Source organism: Oryctolagus cuniculus, chromosome 18 (genome assembly GCF_051225735.1).
Source record: "Oryctolagus cuniculus isolate XC-2025 breed Fujian yellow rabbit chromosome 18, ASM5122573v1, whole genome shotgun sequence".
Classification (NCBI taxonomy): Eukaryota; Metazoa; Chordata; class Mammalia; order Lagomorpha; family Leporidae; genus Oryctolagus; species Oryctolagus cuniculus.
In genome coordinates this window covers 24022802-24045373 of record NC_142884.1, presented here as the reverse complement: position 1 = coordinate 24045373, position 22572 = coordinate 24022802, and the positions used below count along the sequence as shown (strand labels likewise).

Below are 22572 nucleotides of genomic sequence, written 5' to 3'. Positions count from 1 at the left end.
TCCCGGGGCACATGAAGTCCCTTTGCCACAGCACCCCCACCCTGGCTGCCCAGCGGTGTCTCCTAGCACATCTGGGGAATTAGTGAAGTCCATGCCCTACTCCTGCTCCTGCTGCGGCTCCTCCTTTGCCAGCTCTTTCTTCCAGCAGATCCAGTGAAGACCCTGACTGGGCTCTGAGCTACAAGGGGCGGGGAGCCGCTGCTCCCTCCTCTCTGGACACCTTATGCAGAGCAGGCGGCCTGAGAGCCCCGCGCACCACCTCTGTCACCCCCACACCCTCCTGCGTCCCTTCTCGGAGGAGGTATTTGCCCCCTGCTTCTGTTTCCTCCAACCCAAAGAGAAGCAGCCCGGCTCCGGAAGCTCTGGGCGTGAGGCTGGGGTCTCCCCGGCTCCCGCATCTGTGCGGGAACAGGACCCTATCCGGAGCCCTTTCTTTGTTCCTGTGCTAGGGAAACAGAGAAAATGACAATCCCTGTGGGTGTTTCTGGGTGTCCCTCCGGGTCTCCCAGCACAGGTGCACCGTGCATTCACGGGTCTCGCACAGGCCGGGAAAGGGCTCTGCAGCCCGCATCAGGTGACTGGCTTACGGTATCTGCTTTTACCCTCCCAGTCCAAGAACGCAAAGCTAAAAATATCTTGTTTATGAGCTCCGGTCCGAACACGGAGCAGGCGGGCCGTTCATCATTGGGGATCTGTTGAATAAGACCTTGATTAAAGCGCGGAATGCGCTCCCCAGACGGGATCGCTTCTTGGCTGCGGACCACAGTGGAAGCCTGGGCCTCCCCGGCCGCGTTTCCCGCGGTGCCTCCTTGGACGCTCCCAGGCGGACCGTGGCGGGCGCCTGGCCAGGCTGAGCGCGGCCGGGGCGCTGGGGTCTTGCCCTGCGCAGCCCGGCGAGGCACCCACAGGGCGTCCGGCCTCCACGCAAGAAGTCACGAGAGAAGGCGTGGGTGGAGGCGGGAGGCACTCACTGGCGGGCCCACGAGGCCCCTGGCTGCTGCGCTCCGCAGCTGCGATCCGCGTTACGGAAGGCGCCGGACGCCACGTGGCGGGGGAGCCTCTGCCGAAACCTCCTCCCCACCCGCGGCAGTGAGCGCGGAGGCGGCGCTGCGCCCCAGAGGCCCCGGGCCTGACCGCCTCGGCGCCTACGATCCCAGCTGGCGGAGCTCTCCGGGGCAGTGCGTGCTCGCACCCGGAGGCCTCCGCTCCTACGACATCCCCGCCCCCGCCTGGACGCTCACCTGAACGGGGAGTGCGGGATGGGGAGGGGAAGGAGGGAAAGAAGTGGCTGTGGGGCTCGTGGGCTGCGAGTCCCCTTCGCGGTCTTGGTCCTGGACCTGGAGTCAAGTTCACCTTCTCCCTCCGCGGCTACCCCCGGCCCCGCGCTCGCGCAGTGGCCAGCTCGGCTCGTCCAGGGAGCACTCGCGCTCCGCCCGCAGGCCAACACTTGGCAGCTCCGCGCCAGGTAGCTGCGCCAGCCCGCGCGCCTAGCAACCCTGCGCTCCGGCCTGGAGAAGTTATTAAAAAGAAAGTTTTCTAGCCTGGGCGAATCGACCGGTTGGGTCCACCAGGCTCCCGGGCCGCGGCGCCGCGGCGCCTCTGCTCCCCCGCGGGGTCCTAGCGCCCTGCTCGCCACGCCCGTGGGAGCCTGCAGTAGTAGGGGCGTCAGGGTTGGGGATAGAGGTGCTGCTACACGGAATCAGTGGGGGTCACCTGGAGATGGGACACGAATGACCTCGGGACCCCGCGCCCCGGGCCTTGGCGCACAGAGATGTGAGCAGTGCGGAGCGTCCGAATCAGTCCGCAGCGTCCGAATCAGTCCGCGGCCGGCCCCCTGCCCTGCCCCTCAGCGCCACGGATTCCCAGGGACCCGGGTCCGGCACCACAGGCGAGGCTCTAGTTTCCAATGCAAGCGTGAGCTGCGACCGCGCAAGTCCAAAACTCCCCCTTTCCACCGAGCCCCCCGCGCGGCCTCTGGTGGATGCTCCCGGGCCCCCGATCGGCCCTGGGCTGGAAGCCGCCGGTGCCTTGGGGAGACCAGAGGAGGAGGTTCCGCTACCGACCACGTGTGCACGGGGACGCCAGCCGCTGGCTCGCGGCGCAGAAAGCAGCGGGCGCCGCGCCACCGCCTCTGTCTTTGGGCGTCGCGCTCGGGCTCGGCTCACCGCCCCCTTCCGCAAGGCCGGCGCTAAGACCCGGAGGCGCCGCCCGTCGCGACGGCCGTCCGAGGCCGGCTTGGACAGTAGGGGGCGACGGCCGCCCCGGTATAAATGCGCGGCCGGCGCAGGCCTGGCCATTCGCGACCCGGAGCAGCGCGGGCGCGGGCGAGCAGGGACTCCGGGCGGGCGGGCGGCGGCAGCGGCGCCCCGCGCAGGCTGGAGGCCGCCGAGGCTCGCCATGCCGGGAGAACTCTAGCTCCCCCATGGAGTCGGCCGACTTCTACGAGGCGGAGCCGCGGCCCCTGATGAGCAGTCACCTCCAGAGCCCCCCGCACGCGCCCAGCAGCGCCGCCTTCGGCTTTCCCCGGGGCGCGGGCCCCACGCAGCCCCCAGCCCCACCTGCCGCCCCGGAGCCCCTGGGCGGCATCTGCGAACACGAGACGTCCATCGACATCAGCGCCTACATCGACCCGGCCGCCTTCAACGACGAGTTCCTGGCCGACCTGTTCCAGCACAGCCGGCAGCAGGAGAAGGCCAAGGCGGCCGCGGCCGCGGCCGCGGCCCCGGCGGGCGGCGGCGGCGACTTTGACTACCCGGGCGCCCCCGTGGGCCCCGGCGGCGCCGTCATGCCCGGGGGCGCGCACGGCCCGCCCGCCGGCTACGGCTGCGCGGCGGCCGGCTACCTGGACGGCAGACTGGAGCCTCTGTACGAGCGCGTCGGGGCGCCGACGCTGCGGCCGCTGGTGATCAAGCAGGAGCCCCGGGAGGAGGACGAAGCGAAGCAGCTGGCGCTGGCCGGCCTCTTCCCCTACCAACCGCCGCCGCCGCCGCCGCCGGCGCACCCGCACCCGCCCCCCGCGCACCTGGCCGCCCCGCACCTGCAGTTCCAGATCGCGCACTGCGGCCAGACCACCATGCACCTGCAGCCCGGCCACCCCACGCCACCGCCTACGCCCGTGCCCAGCCCACACCCGGCCCCCGCGCTCGGCGCTGCGGGCCTGCCGGGTCCAGGCGGCGCGCTCAAGGGGCTGGCGGCTGGGCACCCCGATCCCCGCGCGGGCGGCGGCAGCGGCTCGGGTAAGGCCAAGAAGTCGGTGGACAAGAACAGCAACGAGTACCGGGTGCGGCGGGAACGCAACAACATCGCGGTGCGCAAGAGCCGCGACAAGGCCAAGCAGCGCAACGTGGAGACGCAGCAGAAGGTGCTGGAGCTGACCAGTGACAATGACCGCCTGCGCAAGCGGGTGGAACAGCTGAGCCGCGAACTGGACACCCTGCGGGGCATCTTCCGCCAGCTTCCGGAGAGCTCCTTGGTCAAGGCCATGGGCAACTGCGCGTGAGGCGCGCGCGGAGGCGGGACTGCCCTGGGCCGGCTCTTGGCTGGGGGCTTGGGGTGCACCTGGGGAGTGATTTCGGGTCCCCAGGTCTCCAGGCCGCCGCCCTCCCCTCACCGGGCCGTGCAAGCCAGGACTAGGAGATTCCGGTGCCGACCAAAAGCCCGGCCCGCTGGACGCCTCCCCCTCCCTCCGCGCCGGACTTGGTGCGTGTTGAGACGAGGGGACCCGGCAGTGGTTTCTTCCCGCGGGAGAGGAAGAGTTCTCCGGGGGCTGAGCTGGAGCCCGGCAAACTCCGGTATTCAGGAGTAACCGTGTGCCTTGGAAATGCAAACTCGCTGCTCCAGTTCCTACCGAGTAGGGGGAGCAAATACGTGCCTTGTCATTTTACTTGGAGGGTTTCTGCCGCCCCTGGGACAGCAGCGGCCCCCGTGAGAGGGGGCAGGCCCGGGACGGGAGGAGTGTACAGGGAGCAACCAGTCCTAGCCAGACCTCAGCGTCGGCCCTCAGAGGGGAGCAAACATGGGGACTTGGGGCTCTGAGCCTAAGGTGGTTCCCCTAGTTATAATGAAGTTGAAGGGTCCCTAGTTCCTCACCTACCCCTCCCATAGCCTGCAGCAGGCTTGGCTTCCCGGAGCAGCGCTTACTGAGACGGGGGTCATCAGGTTTCAAGGAGCCCCTCCAACCCCATTCAGACCACCCAGCCAGGACGGGTGTTGGAGGGAGTGGTGGCTTGGCGGAAGAACCTGGAGATCTGGTAGTGGGGTGCGGTGCGGGGTGCAGGGACCGGGGGCCCAGCCTTGTCTGTACCGTGCGGACATGAAGTGCAGTCAGCCCATCCCAGAGGGACCCGGGCCATGACAAACTTTCCAAATATTCTGCTTTATCAGCCGATATCTTGTATCTAGCCTCTCTCCGTCCCGGCGCTGCCTTGTGCAGTGTCCGTGTGCACGTCTACGCTCCACCACCATTGTATTTGGTTTTTGTTTTGGTTTGGTTTTGCTCAGATACTTGCCAAAATGAGACTCTTGGTTGGCCGCTGGGGGAAGGCTCTGAGGTCCTCTTTCCTTCTGGTTTGGGGGTTGCTTTTGCTCCCGGGGACCAATGAGGTGAGGTGGGCGTCCCCTCCCCCCTTCCCCGGGTTCTCCCTGGCTGCAGCTGTGAGCCCCAGCCCTGAGGCCCGGGGCTCCTGGTCTGGAAGGGCAGTGGCCTCTGGCCAGGGCGTGCACGTCGCTGGGGCCGGCAGCACAGCAGGAAGACTTGGTTCTCTTCCTCTGGGGAGAACATGAGTTTCATGCTAGAAGTTTTATGTATTATGTCTATAATATAAACGTATCAAAGTCAATCTTGGTGTCTCTTTAAAAGCAGGAGGAAGCTGCCTGCAAGCTTTGCTTCGGGCCAGGTCACATTGGCAAATACTCACAGCGCTGTCCCTGGCCGGTGCCCTGGCTTCCATTAGTACCCCGTCCATCCTGAACCCCTATTTCCCTTAGGAGGGTGACTGACTTCCCCCAACCCAGACAAATAAACAGGCTCCAAGCTGAGAATGCCCAGAGCCAAAGACAGTCTCCTGGGGTGGGAGTGGGAGGCTTGTGGGGGGGTGGGGGTGGGGGGTACAGGGCAGAGGCCTCACCGTGGCCCCTCATTTGCCCCTGGGAGAAGAAAAGGGACTCTGGGAGCCCTCTTCCCTGGGTGCAGGCCCAGCCAGCAGCTCCAGGCTCCAGGGGCCCTCTGGGGATGCTCATTTCCAAATCACTCCCAGTACTCAGAGCAGCCCTGCTCTCACTCAGCGTTGCCCCAGGCTCCCCGCAGAGCGAGGGGCTGGCTGAAAGAAGCCTTGTCTGGTAGGACCCTCCTCCGCTCCCCCTGGACCAAGTGCCTGGACCCTCCAACTGTCTCCGGACCACGAGACTGCAACCTGTCCCCACGATGCCGAAAAGGGCACCCGGAAAGCTGAGCTCCTGCCATCCAGCCCAGCCCCCTTTGCTGGGCCCCAGGCTCTTAGGTAGGCATAGCGGGGCAGGGACACAGCATGCCTGCAGGGGTGTCCAGCATCCAGTCTCCCTGTCACCCCACAAGCAAGAGGCTGAGTCCTGGTGAGCATCTCACTCCGAGCACAAGCCACCAGCACCACCTTGTAGCAGTGGCAGCAGACGAAGAGGGGCAGCCCCTGGTACCTGAGTTAACAGGGCTCAGGAGGCTGGCAGGGGCTTTAAGGTGTTGTTTTCTTGGAGGGGAGAAGGAAAAACACTTTTTAGCTCATCTTCCCGTGAGAGTGTTCACATGATTGGATTGTACAATACCAGTAGCACGGCACTTCAAAAAGTCTGTGGGAAAATGGGATTAAAAAGATAAATTTGTTTTGGTGCAACAAATATTTTGAAATCCATGCATACTTTTTTTTCATAATGTGCCTCTTCCACAGACTTTTTTTTTTTTAATTCAGGAGACAGAGAATGAGAGAGACACTGACAGATAGCTTCCATCCACTGTTTCACTGCCCAAATGCCCACAACAGCTGGGACTGGACCCAGCCAAAGCCAGGGACCAGGGACTGGGCCCAAGTTGCGAGCTGGCCAAAGCCAGGAACCTGGAACTCAGTCTGGGTCTCCCACATGGATGGCAGGGACCCAAGTACTTGAGCCACCACCTGCTACCTCCCAGGGTTTGCATTAGCAGGAAGCTGCAATTGGGAGCAGAGCCAGGACTCGAACCCAGGCCTTCTGATATGGGACTTGGGCCTGTTCATCTCTGGACCACATGCCCACTCCTCCACAAGCTTTTCGAAGACCCTTCACACGCGCCAATGTAGACTGGGGTACTTTCAAGAAACCGAGCATTTTTTTAAAATCCTGCACGGCTAACTTGTCCCCCCTCCTAACTCTCCCCACTCTCTGCATCCTGAGCTTTGCTACCTCCTCACCCATGGCAGCCCTTGGCAGAGGAAGGCCGTGAGGAGGCGGCAGCCTGCACCACCCTGGGAACCAAGGAGGCAGAGCCTCACCGGCTGCCTGGAGGCCTGGGGCAGGCCACGGCTTGCTAGCCCCAGCAAACCCTCTCTGAGTTCAGTGCTAATTCCAGTTTTTCTTGTTTGAGGGGGGCTGAGCCTTGGCTTCCCCCTTTGCCCCCAGAACAGGTCCCAGGATGAGCAGGGGGAGGGGCTGCCCTCCTGCCCTCCCTCGGCCCCACCCTTCCTGCTGGGCCATCCCTGGGGGAGGGGGTGTGAGGGGCACCCCTCCCAGTGCAGGTGCTGAGGGCCAGGGTGAGCTGTGTTGGGAACAAGAAGGAGTCAATCACATCCAAACCCCACTGTGGCCCACAGAAGATGGGCAGCCTGCTGGGGCCGGGGAGAGCCCATGGGGCAGTGTAGGTGAACCTGCCCAGCCTGGAGTGGGAGTGGATTGTCCTGAGGAGACCCACGCTTGGACTCCACTGCTTCCTGTTGGGGGGGAGGGAGGGCTCCGTTCCCCTCCTAACTGCAGCTTCCCTGAAGAACTACTCCAGACCTTGACATTGAATGCACCCTGAGAGTGTTTATTGGAGGCCTGTTGTATGCTGAGGCTTGAGCCATAGATGGAGCCCTCAGCTGGGGACCAGCAGACACGGCTTCTGTTCTCAGGAAGCTCACAGCCTCATGGCCCCAAGCTACGGCTGCAGGGTGACAGGTGCAATAAGGGGGAGACAATGCCTGGATAGTTCCTGGAGCCAGCAGTTTTGACCCAACACCTGCTGAGAGCAGCCCTACCTGGACCTGGTCCCAAGACACCTGGATGCTCACACCTTGCCTCTCTCTCCCTGCAGATGATCGCGTGGCCCTCATCCCCTGGCTGGGTTGCCCCTGAGCCGTGGGTCCCCTGACAGCACCATGCAGGGGAGGAGGCACACAGGTAAAGGGAGAAAGGGAGGTGGCTCTTTTGCCACCAGATACCTGCTGGTGGTTCAGGCTGTCACAGATGTCACCCTTATCGCCTCATCTCCTGGGAGTCACTTGGCCCTGACACCTGCGGATGAGCCACAGACAGTGAGGAGTGTCGGCCCCTCCCAGGCCTTCCACCCCCTCCTTCCCAGGCGGGAACCTGCCAGGCCTCCTTCGAAGGGAGCTGCTGATTTCATTGGAGGGGAGGGGTCGGCTCACAGGGCAGGTCAAAGGGAAGCAGAAGGCACCTGCAGGCCTTCTGTGGACGTGGGGGCAGAGTCCCTGCCCCGCCCCCCCCCCCCCCCCCCCCCGCTCAGCTCGCTCTTTCCAATGCTAGTGAGCGGGGGAAGCTGCCTCTCTCCCGTTCTTTTCTCCAAGGAGATCTAAACCACCAGTACCTTCAAAGGATCTTGATTCTGTGAAAAGCCACTCTCTCCTCTCCACACCCCCCACACTCAGCCCCGCCCCACCCCCTCAATGTGGACGGAGCCTTTGACGTAAGCCAAGACACAGGAAAGATACCAATTCACTATCAAAGCATCCTAGCCCCATCCCAGAGCAATTAAAAAGCCAGATGGAATCTCTGGGAAACCGGCATTAATAACGCGAACAATCTGTGTAGGCCGGCAGAAACCCAGCAGCCCTAGGCGGGGGTGGAGCCTGGTGGGAGGGGAGGGGGAGTTGGGGGAGGGTGCTGGAGCCAGAGAGCTCACAGCCACATCTCAGCCATGTGGTGGCCCGCCAGGGAGGGGGCCCATCGCGAAGGTATGCTAAGTCTGACCACAGCTGGGCTGTCCCCTCCAGCCCTTGCGAGATCCGTGGTGCAGCCCGGACCCTGGCGGCTACAGACAGAGCCAGACAAATGTGGGACCCATTAGAGAGACAGCCACAGCCACGGCCAGCCCCGTTCTGGCACCCAAGAGCTTCGCTTCCCTTCACTTTTGTTTTTATTTATTATTTTCTAGTCTCAGGCCCCACCCACTGGGAAGAGGCTCCCCCTGGGTGTACGGCTTTCAAAGACGCTTTTCTCCTCTTTTGGTTGTGCCCGCGTCCACTGCCTGTGCCTGGACATCTGGCAACAGCAGGAGCTGGTGTCGGGGGGGGGGGGGGCCCCCAGGGTGGGGCAGGGCCCTGGCCTCCAGGAGCTCCCCTTAGAATACCACGGGGCAGGCACGTCGGGCTGGCCCAGCTGAGCTCCTGAAGCAGGCGTGGCTACTGGGGAAGAGGCCCTGGGGGTGGGGGTCCCCACTGCCTGTCTTCCCGGGGTGGGGGGGCAGACAAAGCCACCTCTGCTCCTCCAAAGTCTTGTCCAGGCAGAGCGGGACAGCCAGACTCTCGCACAGGGAGCCTGGGTTCTGGAGAGTTCCACCTGGAGCCAACTCACAGAGGCAGCTTCCTCATCGCCAGGAATTCGCTTAAAAAACTTGCTCTGCGAGGGGCCGTGTTTTCTGGCCTTCGCCTTCCCCATCCTCGTTCTCCTTGGAAACCATCCTCCCAAAGGTCACCCCACCAGCTCCAAGAGCCGAATCCGTGAACTCTCCTGGGGGTCTTTCCTGCCTTCTCTGGGCCCCCTGCTGAATTTGGCTGCAACAGGTCTTCAACACATGTGTCTGAACGCACATTCCAGCTCCTCTCCCTTTCCCTCTCACCCTCGCCACTCCATTCCAGGGCCTGGCAGGTTGGCGCAAAGTCTCCGATGCTGGGGGCTGAGGGGCCAGGCCCCACCGTCGCTGGAGGCCATGTGCTGGAATCAAGGCCCCCACCGTGCAGAGGCCCCTGGAGACGAGCGGTGGCTTCTGTGAAGTGACTTTTACAATGCAAGAATCCTCAGAAAGCTCGCCCATCCTGTCCTAGATAATCTTCAGTGCCTGCATGTGATGGCTTTATCACCACCATCGGAGCTCCCGCCAGGCAGGGGCGAGGAGCTGGTCCAGGGAGGAGGTAGGATGCCTGGAGAAGGGGGCAGGGGAGGGGACAGGCAGCACAGCACGCTCCCAAAGCAGCCCGCGGCGCCACACAGAGGCAGCGGGCCCCTGGGATCGCAACACTTTTGCTTTCACAGGGGTTTCAGGCCTTTCTTCTCTCTGCTTGAGGTTGACCAGCAAGATAGTTCAGGAGGGACCATGGCCTGGGGGTGGGGATCCCGGGGTGGTCCAATGTGGCAGCTTAGAGCCAGGGAATGTCGCCCAGAGACCCAGAGACGGCCTGATGGGAGCCATCCCAACCTGTCCCAAGTCCTCCTGGATTTGAAGACCTTTCTGCTCCCTGGCAGGTGGCAGCTGGACCTCTCACCAGAAACCCAGCTCCTCCTCTCTCAGCAACCGCTGCCCCTTCCTTGCCCCAGCCAGGGAGACCTCAGGGAGCCCTCCCCGCCCCCACCTCCCCTCCAGCCAACCAGAGCCCTCGCCTGGGCCCCTTCCCCTCCACCCCCAGGAGCACGGTGCCCTCTTGCCAAGAAGGAAATGCGGCTGATTTATGGCGGCGTCTCCTGCGCACGTGTTGGGCAGTGGTCTCGGCTGGACGTGGTGGTGCAGAGATGGGGGGCCGGGGTGTTGGGGATGGGGTACCTGCTCCAGGTCGAGATGCTGTGACCTTCAGCACCAGGTTGGGACCCGTCTGAAGGAGCCTCTTTGAGTGATTTACAATTTGCAAACACGTTTTATTTGATTCCCGAGTTTTGCTAGCGCAATTACAGTGAGTAAGCATGACAAATCACTCCCAACACAGTGTCTCCTCGCTGTTAGGAAATGTGTTTGCTTCACGACTTCGCCTGCTGCGGCAACATTTTAAAAATAGACTCATTCACTGTACTGGAAGGCAATTTGCTCCAAATTTTCCCACTAATTTGATTTTAATCTGATATTTAAAATTCGTGTGACCACGTTCCCACTGATTTATAGGGAAGAAGCTCGTTGTACCTGGCAGAAGTGTAACTGGCTTTAGCCCAGGAGCCCACAGGATGAAGGATTCCTCCCAGGAATACGTATGCCTCCAATACGGCCTGGCCGCTGCCAATAGTCTGAGGCCAGCGGCAGCGAGCATGGGGCAACACCCCCTGGGCATGTGCAAGCCACACAGGGAAGGAAAGAAGCCCACCCCGGGGGCCTCCCCTCCTTGGGTTGCACCGGCAAAGTTCCGGCACGCAGTGGGTCTTCTGTCTGGCGTGGAGCAGATGCACCCAGCCCAGGAGCCCTCCCACGGTGCACACCTGATGCACGTGCTGAGCTGGGACCTGCAGGAAAGCGGTTGGTTTCCGAAGGACAAGTCCAAGCCCTCCCCAGTCTCTGAATTCTCTGCTCTTCAGTTTCCTTTTATGCAAAACGTATGCAAAACGGGTGCCGCACCATGGAGTTGTGAAAGATAAACAGGCCGAGCCTGTGAGACACTTGGCTCAGCCACCATTCCCGTGGGTTGGGGCAGAAGGCAGAGTGGGAGGGGTAGGGCACACCTCGGTCCCTGAAAAACTCCAGTGGAAGGACATGGTTGAATAATTCAGGACAAACTCCTTGCACCCACATATCTGTCATTTTTACATTGCTAGAGTTACACACACACACAACACACGTGCACACACACACAGGTTGCCTTTCTTTTGCTGAAAAAGCGCTTACTGAGCTCCTCCTGGGTGCAGAGCCCTCTAGCCAGCGACCTTGAAGGCTGAGCATGGAGGTCAAACCTTGCACAACTCTCCAAGGAGCAGGCACGCATGCACTGTGTGCTTTTGTCGTGGTAGAAGATTGTTCACACACACGCACAAAGCCGGGTGATGGCTCCTGGTAGTGAGCACATCTCCTCACTGGGATGCTAGTCTCCTCAAACGCAGAGAGGGTCCCCCCTATGCACTTCTTCCTGTTTGGAGAGCTCTGGGTCCGGAAGCCACTGCTGGTGGGTGGAGGCACCTGCAGCTCCCCACGCGATCATCTCAGCACTTGGCCAAGGTCTGCTTCTCATAGCCCAACCTAGCTCGGGCCCAGAAAGTGGGGAGGAGGCTGCCCTCTGTGGTGTGGGAGGACCTGCTGGGCAGGGCCACTGCAAACCTGGGAAGCTCTGAGGGCCTGGTGTGCTGCAGAGGAGATCCTTGAAACTGTAGGAGCTGTCCCAGAGCTGGGGCCACCCCGGGGAAGGAGCTCCAGGAAGCTAGCCTTCCTCTCGTCCCCTCACTGCCAGGAATGCCAGCACGAGAGTAATTTGAGTTAATGAGCAAACTGGCCAGGCAAGGAAGGAAGCGTGCTCTCGCCCCTGCTCCTCGATGCTCAGGCAGCCTTAAACCATGGGTCTCTGCGTACCCTGGGCCAGCTGTAGGACAGCCAGGAGAGTGGGCACCATGTGGGTGCTGGTGCAGGTGCATCTGGGTGCTGCGGGCAGACACACTAGGATCTGACTCTGAGACTGCCCTGGAGGATCCCCCCTCCCCACAACCCCGGGAGCAGCTCTCAAGCTCACCAAGGTCTGACCACTGAGAACGAATCTTGTCTGGGAGCGGTGGTGGCATGTGAGTCATGGGCTAGGGCCCTGAGGGGAGGGGAGGTGGGGACGATGGCTCTGAGCCCAAAATGTGTCACAGGCGAGATGCGCACCTTGAATGATGCGGAGTTTATGTAATTATGTGCGGCAGTGCTGTAGGGTGTGTGTGTGAGCCCCGCAGGAAAGGAGAGCTGCCCGCTCAGGGGTCCTCAACCTCCCTCCACTGCACCAGGCTCGTCGGCGGCCCACCGCTCACCCAGGGGCCAGGTGTTCCCAGAGGTGGCCCAGCCAAGTGCCCAAGGTCACAAACACAGGGCAGGAGTAGGGCCTGCCCTTGGGCCTCTACAGTTAGCATCCAGGGCTTGGGCTGGGGGTGGGGGTACGTAGCTTAACACTTTCTACCCCAGAGTCCAGCCAGGGAGGGAAAAGCTTGGCTTCGCTGACACTCTCATTATCGGCCGGATTCCATGACATCTCCCCCAACCCCTCACCTACCGTCAACGTTCCTAATGCACTTTAGTTTTTAATCTCTTTTTCAAAGATGTATTTATTTATTTATTTGAGAAATAGAGTTATAGTCAGAGAGAAGGGGAAACAGGGATAGAGGTCTTCTATCCACTGGTTTGCTCCCCAAATGACCGCATTTGCCGGAGCTGCACTGATCCAAAGCCAGGAGCCAGGAGCTTCTTCTGGGTCTCCCACATGGGTGCAGGGGCCCAAGCACTTGAGCCATCTTCTACTGCTTTCCCAGGCACATTATCAAGGAGCTTGATCAGAGTGGAGCAGCCAGAACTCAAACCGGTGCTCATATGGGATGCCGGCGCCGCAGGCAGAGAATTAACCAAGTGGACCACGGCGCCGGCCCCTAGATTTTAATTTTTTTTTTTTTTTTTTTTTTTTACAGGCAGAGTGGACAGTGAGAGAGAGAGACAGAGAGAAAGGTCTTTCTTTTTCCGTTGGTTCACCCCGCAATGGCTGCTGCGGCCGGCCCACTGCAGCCGGCGCACCTCGCTGATCCGAAGCCAGGAGCCAGGTGCTTCTCCTGGTCTCCCACGCGGGTGCAGGGCCCAAGCACTTGGGCCATCCTCCACTGCACTCCCGGGCCACAGCAGAGAGCTGGACAGGAAGAGGAGCGACCAGGACAGAATCTGGCGCACCGACCAGTACTAGAACCCGGTGTGCGGGTGCCATAGGTGGAGGATTAGCCTATTGAGCTGCGGCGCTGGCCTAGATTTTAATTTTTAAAAATCAAATCAGCCACCTGTTGTTTGGAGCATCTTCATGAATCTCAAAAATGGGAGTGGCACACCTGGCATATTGCAAAACCAGGTTGGGGACCACCTGACACCCCCATCCACAGTCCTCATGGGCCGAGAGACCAACTGCTAGTTGGCTGCCCTCTCCAACCCCCCCCTCCCCACCGAGAGAAGGCATTGGGACTGGTATCACCTGGCACAGGCCTGGGGGCCAGGGTGAGACCAGGGCCTCCACCGGGGAGCTGCTCACGGCCCAGGCCCCGACGCTGGTTACACAGGGCTGGGCCTGCATTCCCACCCACTGGAGGCCCTGGCCTCCACACACACCTGCTGTGTGACCCGCACAGGTTTGGCTGCCTCTCTGTTTGAGCATGTCTGAGAGGTGTGCCGGATTCCCAGAGGCAAGGTGATGAATGGTGTTCTTCCAGAGCAGAGCAACCACAAGAACCTGATCCCAAGACGAGTCACAGAGCGAGGACAAGGAGCAGGCCACCTGGCCTGCAGGAGAGAAGCGTGAGTCAGAGACAAACGACCCACCTGCTAACCAGAGCCCTCGCTCGCCCGGGGAGCTCAGGGTTGGGAGCTGGAAGGCGGCAGGATCCAAGGTTGGGTAACGCCCCGCCTGCCTCTGGAGCCCAGCTCCTCCATCCTTGCCAGCCAGGGACTATAAATGAGGCTGGCGGGCCAGCCAGAGAGGAACAGCAGAGCTCTGTGGCCCACACTGGAGGACCCTAAGGTGGCAGTGGCTTCATCAGGCCCTCCTTGGCCATGGCAAAGGTACCCTTTGGTGTCACCTCCGCTGCAACAGTCATTCAGTCCATGGGTCCCACCACGTGGAGTCCACACACAGGAGAGAGGCACAGAGGCCAGAGGACGCAAGGGAGACTGTGTCACGGGGGACGCCGTCACCATCAGCACTGACTCAGGGTGGCTGAGGGGCCTTCCTCGCCTCCCCTACCCACGCTGCCTCCCAGCGACTGGTCCTTAAGGCCCATGAGAAGGAAGGAAGAAAGAAGAGAAAACCGGGCTGTGCAGGTGTCAGGGCCACCCCAATGCTTCCTACGAAGGCAGGGGAGACTACAGAGGCAGGAGACAGGCACGAGTTGATTTTTCTTTGCTTGCTGACCTTGTTTCCATGTGTCCTTTGCTGCATTTTACTTGGTGTTGTACAACATTATGGCCCTTGGCCAAGAGCAGACTGGTTCTAGAATTTCCCATGAGTATTTTCTGAGCCATTGGTTGTCTGAAACATGGAACTGGAAAGATTGCCACCAAAGCCTAACTAACCACTGAATGGATCAGCACTTCCCTACGTGCGTTCATTTCTCAGTCCTAGGAAATTCTTGCCATTAATCCTTTACACACCAGATCTGCCTCATTTCCTCTCTCCTCTCCTTCAAGGGCAATATTAAGTAAGTGCTAAATCTTCTCTTTATCTCTCCTATTATCTGTATTTTCTCTCTTGCCTTCATGTGCTACGTGTGGGATAATTTCTTCAACCCCTTTTCTAATTTGCTAATTCTCTTCTTGGCTGTGTTTAATTGCAATTAAACCTGTCCGCTGAGTTCTTGACTTGGATTATTGTGATTTGTACTTGTGGAGGTTCTATTTGATTCTTTTTTTCAGATACAACATTGCACTTTTTACAAATTCCTGCTCCTGCAGTGATTTTTTAAGTATGTCTTATTCCTTTAAACTTTATGTGCACAGTCTTTGATGGTGGATGATTCTAAGGCTGGAGAGCCTATTACTGTTTAGTGTTGATTGTCCCGGTTTTTATTCACAGTGTCCCATTTTCTCGTGTGTCTTATAATCTTTGTCTATGTGCTGGTCATTGTTTTTGAAGAATTTGTATGAACAATTGAAGATTTAGGACAAAGGAATGTTTGACTGGAGCGAATTCTCATTTGCTCCTGCCAAACATCTGGGATCACCTTAATCAGTCTTTATGGCTTGATGGTCACTAGCCCACCCAGGAGAGGAGCGCTTAGGTGGTAAGGTCATGTGAGCACCCATTGACTTCTGGTTCACCTGGGTGGTGAGAGCCCTTTAAATTCCACTTCAGTGTGAGAACAGCGTCCTGGTGCAGGTTCCACCTTGTGTGAGCCCTGAGGTTTGATCTCTATCGCTCTCATCCCATGAGCCTATCAGAATTAAAAAATTTGATGTGATCAAAAAATGCCTTGGAGGAAAAAATGTAGCTTTTCTTCTTGCTTATCAGACTGCATTCTTTTTGTTCTCCATGTTGGCCTAGCAATCCCAGACTTCACAGCCTTTAGTACTTATCTTATACTTCTGGTTGCATTCAGTGACAGAACGGCCCCCAAATAATCTAGCCTGCAAATGCCAGAAGCTGGAAATCCTCCCTTCACTTGTTCAGCAAGTATCTGGGGGTGCTACTATAGGATTTGAAAAAATTCATTGAAAAATGGAATTAAAGACAGAGTTTATTTTGGTGCAATATAATTTTGAAATCCAGGCATAATTTTCTAAATGTTGCTTTTTAAAAAAGTTTTTTTAAAGATTTTTATTTATTTATTTGAGAGGTAGAGTTGTAGAAAGAGAGAAAGCTCTTCCATCCATGGTTCACTCTTGAAATGGCTACAATGGCCAGAGCCAGGAGCCAAAGCCAGGAGCAAGGAGCTTCCTCTGGGATTCCCACATGTTAGGTGCTTTTTTTTTTTTTTTTTTTGACAGGCAGAGTGGACAGTGAGAGAGAGAGACAGAGAGAAAGGTCTTCCTTTTCCATTTGTTCACCCTCCAATGGCTGCTGTGGCCAGCGTGCTGCGGCTGGCGCACAGCGCTGATCCAATGGCAGGAACCAGGTGCTTCTCTTGGTCTCCCATGCGGGTGCAGGGCCCAAGGACTTAGGCCATCCTCCACTGCACTCCCGGGCCATAGCAGAGAGCTGGACTGGAAGAGGAACAACCGGGACAGAATCCGGCGCCCCAACCGGGACTAGAACCTGGTGTGCCAGCGCCACAGGCGGAGGATTAGCCTAGTGAGCCACGGCACTGGCCAACTTGGGTCATCTTCCAATGCTTTCCCAGGCCATTAGCAGGGAGCTGGATGGAAGAGGAGCAGCCAGGACTAGAACCTGTGCCCAAATGGGATGCTGGTGCAGCAGGCAGAGACTTAGGCTGCTGTGCCCGAGGCATGGTCTTTTCATAATGCACACTCCTATGAATTTTGAAGATCCTTTGCATGCAGGGATGAAGGCTTTTTACACTAAAATAAACTTACCTTGTAATTCTATTTTTGAAGTCACTGCGTATCTACTAGGGACTGTGCTGGGGGCACAGCAGTAAACCAGACAGAGAGAGGGAGCCCTTGTGAGTCTCTCTGGAAAGGCAGACACTACACAGAGTGACACGGTTGATGAATTACAGTAGCGATGTGCATTGTGAAGTAAGAAGATTCAGGGGTGGAGAAAGTGTCTGACTGGCAGTCTTGGCTGGCTCTGTGGACTCAGGGAAATCATCGTGAGGCTTGCTATGTTCAAACTGAAACCTGGAGGACCAGAGTAGCCGAGGGTTGCAGTGAGAGAATCCAGGCAGAGGGATCAGCATATACAAAACTCACACGCAGGGGGGATCATGAATAACGAAAGGTGCCCAGAGTGGGGCGGGGGGGGGGGGGTGAGACCACAGGGTCAGCTGAGGGAGACTGTTAGGCTGTCACAGACGGGGGTATAGATGTTGGCCAATATCCCGAGAGCATCAGAAGCCCTCGAGAACATGGAGGTGTCGTTTGCTCGCTGTGCGGGTGGTGGAGGATGGGTCATGGAGGGCAAAGGGGGCATAGGTCAGGCCAGGGCACAGAGGCAGGGGCTGGGATGAGCACTTCTACCCAGGCTGCCCGAAGTTCTCCCAGAATGCCGCAGCAGCCCATGCTTACCAAATCCCATCCTCCACTTTGCTCTTGGCCACCCTGGCGGCCTCCCATGCCTTTGGGGTTCTTGCTGGGTTTGGCTGATGTGGGGAGTGGGGTCGGTCTTTAGCGGAAGATTGGAGGAAGGAAGAAAACAGAGACTAGGAAGATCTTTCTCCCAGCTTCGTGGCATCACCTGCACCCCCAAAGACGACAGCCCCTTTCTGGCGGCCTGTGCGCTGTCCTCCACGGCTCCAGTTCCCGCTGGAGAATTAGAATGAGCAGCGCCAACTCCTCCCCTCATCCCTTCAGCCTTGCAGGGGGAACAACGGCTTCCAGAACTGGTTTCTGGGGCCTCCGCATCCCGTCTCGATTCCTGTCCCCCTGGTCACACATCTATGAAGGATCCTTTTGCAAACATCTCTTTATCAGAACCATCGGGGTAAGGCTGGTTTCCTGCCAGGAGCTTGAGTGATCACCAGTACCCAGGGAGGTTTTTTTTTTTTCTTTAAAGAATCCAGAGAAGCAAATCTGCCTGGGAATCCTGGAGGGGTTCCAGACCCTCGTGGCGGCCTAAGGAGTGGTGTTGGGGCCCCCACGAAGGCTCTGTTTCCGTCTGCACTCGCAAAGCAAACACAACACGTGTGTGCGTGCACACGCAGCCATCAGAGCCACACGACAAACGGCCGTGACAATTTCACAGTGCACCAGTATCAACAAGGACGGAGGAAGTTAGGAGGATCCCTGAACATTTTCGGTGCCCTCTGTCTGGCCTTGCAATCCCTGTGCTTGCAGCCCAGGGGTGGGGGTGGCTTCACAGCCGGCAGCCAAAGGCAGCTTCCAAACTCTTGTTCAAAGAAGTGTCCAAGGGATTCAGGTCAAAGTGCATCTGCGTTCTGGGGTGGACTCGCCGGGGCCGTGCTGTGCGCAGTTCCGGGAAGGACTCTGACTTGGCTTTCCAGCCCCGGGTTCCGCTTCTCCTTCCTCTTTCTTCGCATTTCCTGCACCTCCTGCCCGGAAGCTTCCTTCACTTCACTTTCCTTCTGGGGACGTTGCTGGGAACACAAGCACCTGCCCAGGGGTTCACGGATGCTGCCCAAAGTCGATGCTCAGGGGCAGGAAGTTGGCCTGGCAGCTAAGGCAACGGTATCCTATGTCAGCATGTCCGGGTTCAGACCCAGCTGTACTGCTGACTCCTGCTTCCTGCTAACGCAGACCCCGGGAAGCACTGATGGTGGCTCAAGTCACTGGGCTCCTGCCACCCATGGGAGAGACCTGGATTGAATTCCTGGTTCCTGGCTGTGGCCCCCAGCTCAGAGCTGTTGCAGCCGTCAGGGGAATGAACCGTGAATAAGAACTCTCAATCTCTTTTTCTCTGTCTGTGTCTCTCTCTCTCTCTGCCTCTGAAAAAAATTTTTAAAGATTTATTATTTGTTTATTTGAAAGCAGAGTTACAGAAAGAGAGAGGGAGAGAGAGCTCTTCCATCTGATGGGAGACACTTTTGTTGTGAGTGAGCTCACTTTTGTTGTTATGTTTTCTCTGTTAAGATTTATTTTGTTTATCTGGAATGCAGAGTTACGGCCACAACAGCCGGAGCTGAGCTGACTCCAAGCCAGGAGCCAGGAGCTTCTCCTGAGTCTCCCACGTGGGTGCAGGGCCCACTACACCACAGCACCAGCTCCCCCAAAAAATGTTTTAAAAAACAAAAACAACTGGGGCCAACATTGTGGCATAACAGATTGAGCTGCTGCCTACAAAACCGGCATCCCATGTGGGTACCGGTTCGAGTCCTGGCTGCTCCATTTCCCATCCAGCTCCCTGCTAATGCACCTGAGAAAGCAGCAGAAGATGGCACAAGTGCTTGGGCCCCTGCACCCACATGGGAGACCTGGATAGAGTTCCACCGGGCTCCTGGCTTCAGATCAGCTCAGCTCCAGCCGTCGAGGCCATTTGGGGAATGAACCAGTGGCTACAAGATCTCTCTCTCTCTCTCTCTTTCTCTCTGTCTGTCTCTCTCTGTCATAACTCTGCATTCCAAATAAATAAAATAAATCTTAAGGAAGAAAACATAACAACAAAAGTGAGCTCACGCCTGCTGTGCCTCTGTGCTGAGGGCTCACGTGCAGAGCTGTGCCTGGAAGAAGCAGACTAATCCTTGTTGGAGGTTGCTTGGGTGGGGACCGACCGTCCGGAAGGGGCTCTTTAAGGAGGCGGTGTTCACTGGAGCCTGGGGTGACAGGAAAGCCCCAGTCACAGAAAAGGCTCCTCCAGGGAAGAAGTCAGACAGTGCAAAGTTCCAATGGCAGGTCGGTGTGGCCCGATGCGGGGGAGGGGCGGAAGACAGGAGGCCAGAGAGGGTGGCAGAGGCCTGCTTCCTGCAGGTGGGGGTGGCTGGCCGGGGACAGGTCTGGTTTAACTCTTGCTGTCCCAGTCCACATGTAGCATCCCCTTTGACCCACAAAAGTGTCCCTGCTTTGTTCAAGAAATGCCACAGTCGCTGTACATGCGGGGCAGAGTCCAGGTGCAATGTGTTTTAGGGGCAGCGAGAAGTCAGTCATTGGAGGGTCTTGAGCCAGGAAGTAACAGCATCGAGGGGTTCCCTTCCTTCTCCAAGTGCTCTCTTCCACTGCAGGGACACGCTCAGGAGCCGTGCACGGCCGGATGCCTCGTGGTGCTAGAAGTGCTGATGGCCGACAAACGTAACCACGATGGCACAGCTAGCTCGTGGTGACTGAGCATGTCAACGTGCCCCTTGGACAGATGGGAACATGAAAGAAAAAGAATGACCTGCTGGTTCTTTGTCGGAATGCAGTAACTGGAAAACCATAAGCGACTTCTTGCTAAGTCTGCTCTGAAATCCACCCGGTCTTTGGGGGCACCGCGGGCGGTGTGGGTTGCCCCTGACTCCCATTCGCATCCACACATCCAGGCTTCTGTGGTTCGGGAGCCCGGCTGTGGGCCACTTGCCCTGCCTGGGCCCACACCCCATACTGGTCCGAGTCCCATCTTCAGTGGCCTTAGCCACCCAAAGAGGGTTATGACACTGGAGCATCCCCCTCCCCAAGTCCCTCCTCTGTGTTGAGCCAGGTATGGCGAGAAAAACAAGCACAGCAGGGCGTGTCTTCAGGTACGGCTGCATCCAGCAGCCCAGGCGGAGTCTTCGCTCTGTCTTCTGGTTGTGCCATCCTTTGTGACGGATTCCAACTCCTGTCGGGGGTCCTAGGAACTCAGGACCTCCAGACAAACACCCAGCCATTCAGAGCTTCAGCTTTGGAGTAATTGCATCCGAAGTCCTGGAATTGGGTTCTGCTAGACCTCACGGAACCAGTCACTCTACGTGCGAGCATGACGAAGTGGACTGGCCAGTCCCGACCCCTGCTCTCAGCGCCTCCACCCCCCACCACTGCCACCACACGGTTTAGAGGAGGGGAGTCAGTCCCACACAGGGCACGGAAGGCTCTCCATGGAAAACCCATGGAAGGAGAGACCCGGGTGCTGAGGCAGGCAAGGCTAGTGGTGTCCACGGCCCCTGCCCACTGTCCCAGGATGAAATGGAGCCCGTGGAGAGTGGGGGTGACCCAGAGACTCCTTGGTCACCTGCTTCAAAAGCAGCGGGGCTTTCACAGCGCTGCTGGAGAAGCGTGTGGGTCGTGGACTCAGCCAGGGCAGCTTGGGCCCTGGATTTTGTTTCTGATGTCGGTGCTGCCTCTGGCTACCGGGGTTTTTCCCCCAACCCCATAGATGGAGCCTCTTGGGTCCCAGCCTGACCATGGGGTCTGTGGCTGCAGCCCCCAGGAACAGAGCTGTGGGGGAGACACAGGGCAGTGGACAGCAGCCCTGAGAGAGGTGGGCGAGAGGGCCCGAGAGACTCAGCAGGCTTCCAGGCAGGGCCCTCCCCTTGCTGCTCCCATCTTGCTGGCCGCCCCCTCAGGCCTCTGAAGCCACCACGTCCTGTCCCCATGGGCACCTGGGACTTCTTTTTCTTTTTTAAATAAAGAGTGATTTTATTTATCCCCAAATGGCTATGACAACCAAGGCTGGACCAGGCTGAAGTCATGAGCCAGGACCTTCTTGTGGGTCTCCCACACGGGTGGCAGGCAGGGACCCAAACACTTGAGCCATCCTCCACTGCTTTCCCAGGATCATTAGCAGGGAGCTGGGTCAAAAGTGGAGCAGTGCTGACTGGACCAGGCACTCTGATTCAAGCATGGTAGCTGTTCAACGCACTGCACCACCATGCTGGCCACCGCCTGGATCGTCTTGTCTAGCCCTTCTGAGACACCAGTTCTGGCTTTGAGACCAGAGCTGGGGCCAGGGTGGCTCAGGGGAAAGGGTGCTGGCTAGAGAGGAGGTTAGGAGAGGCCTCCAGCCTGTGCCACACTCAAGGATGCTCCTTGAGGTAGACCAGGCTCAGAGAAACACATTTCATGGCGCTGACCACACACAGGTGCATTCTTGGATCTTCCCTCTCACACTGTAGCTGCTCCAAGGGTGCCCACCCCTGACCTGTTCATCAGAGGAGTGGGTGGCTCCCTAGAGCCCACTGGCCCACACTAGGGTCTCAGATTACAAACGGTGAGGCCAGAGCCAAGCGAGCTGTCCCCAGCACTATACACTTGCCTAACAGAGTGGTAAGTGAGGTCACCAAGGGAGGGGGCGGACCCGGGGCAGGAGGAGCCGGAGCCCAGGGATCCCCCACCCCGCAGTCAGGAAGGGACCGAGGACGTCGGGGTCCTGCCCAGCAGAGACCAGGAGGGGCTCTGCACGCCCCAAAGTGTGCAACAGTACCCCAGGCTCAGAGAAACACACTTCATGGTCGTCTGAGTCATTTCCCACAAAGCTGAGCTTACCGTCCCCCACCTCCCAACACACACAAATAACTTTAGAACTTTTGTTTTGAAAAATAAAAAATATGTTGAAAATTTCAAGATGACTTTTCAACATAAATTGCTCCCTTGCTCACCCTCGGCCCAGGCCCCCCTCACCTAATTTCCCAAACTTTGGCTGCCACAGCCTGGGGAGGACCCTGGCCAAGTGGGTGGGCGGGTGGGTGGGGGAACTAGGGAGGCCCTGGACGAGGCAGCCCCCGGGGCCCAGCTGGCAGACGCCCGAGGGGCTTTGAGATGGCCCAGGGGTCCCCCAGGGTGTGGCTCCACCGAGGTGCTCCTGGGCAGTCTGGCTGAGCCCCTCGAAGGCCCCAGCAGGGTGGTCGCCTGTTCCTAGGCTTGCAGTCCCTCTAGGCTATTTCTGGGGACACAGGTAACACCCGGCTGGCTGCTGGCCACCTGTCACGCTCCGGCCAACGTGACCTCACTCACCTGCTGCCACACTGCTCCTCCCCCTGTCCCTGGGAGCCTACAAGAGAAGGGTGCGGATCCTCCGTCCCCAGGTCTCAGCAGGGTCTTACCCTACACACGCCCTGGGCCGTGGGTATCCGCCTTCCCATTTGCAGCCAGGAAACAGCACCAGGCGCACCCGGCTGCATCGGCTGAGCTCAGACTTAGGGCAGGGAGGCCCTGTGGTTCCTGCTGACTCCCAGGAAGATCCCAGCTGGAACTCCAGGGCTCAGATA

At 58.7% G+C, this 22572-nt stretch overlaps 1 protein-coding gene across 1 annotated transcript; it reads left to right on the top strand.

Annotated features, from left to right (window-relative positions):
* The first annotated feature begins 2288 nt into the window (after positions 1-2288).
* On the top strand, positions 2289-4838 carry CEBPA (CCAAT enhancer binding protein alpha). The gene has a single exon (XM_008257272.5). The coding sequence runs from the start codon at positions 2423-2425 to the stop codon at positions 3497-3499; it is 1077 nt and encodes a 358-aa protein (XP_008255494.3). The 5' UTR covers positions 2289-2422; the 3' UTR covers positions 3500-4838.
* The last annotated feature ends 17734 nt before the right edge of the window (positions 4839-22572 follow it).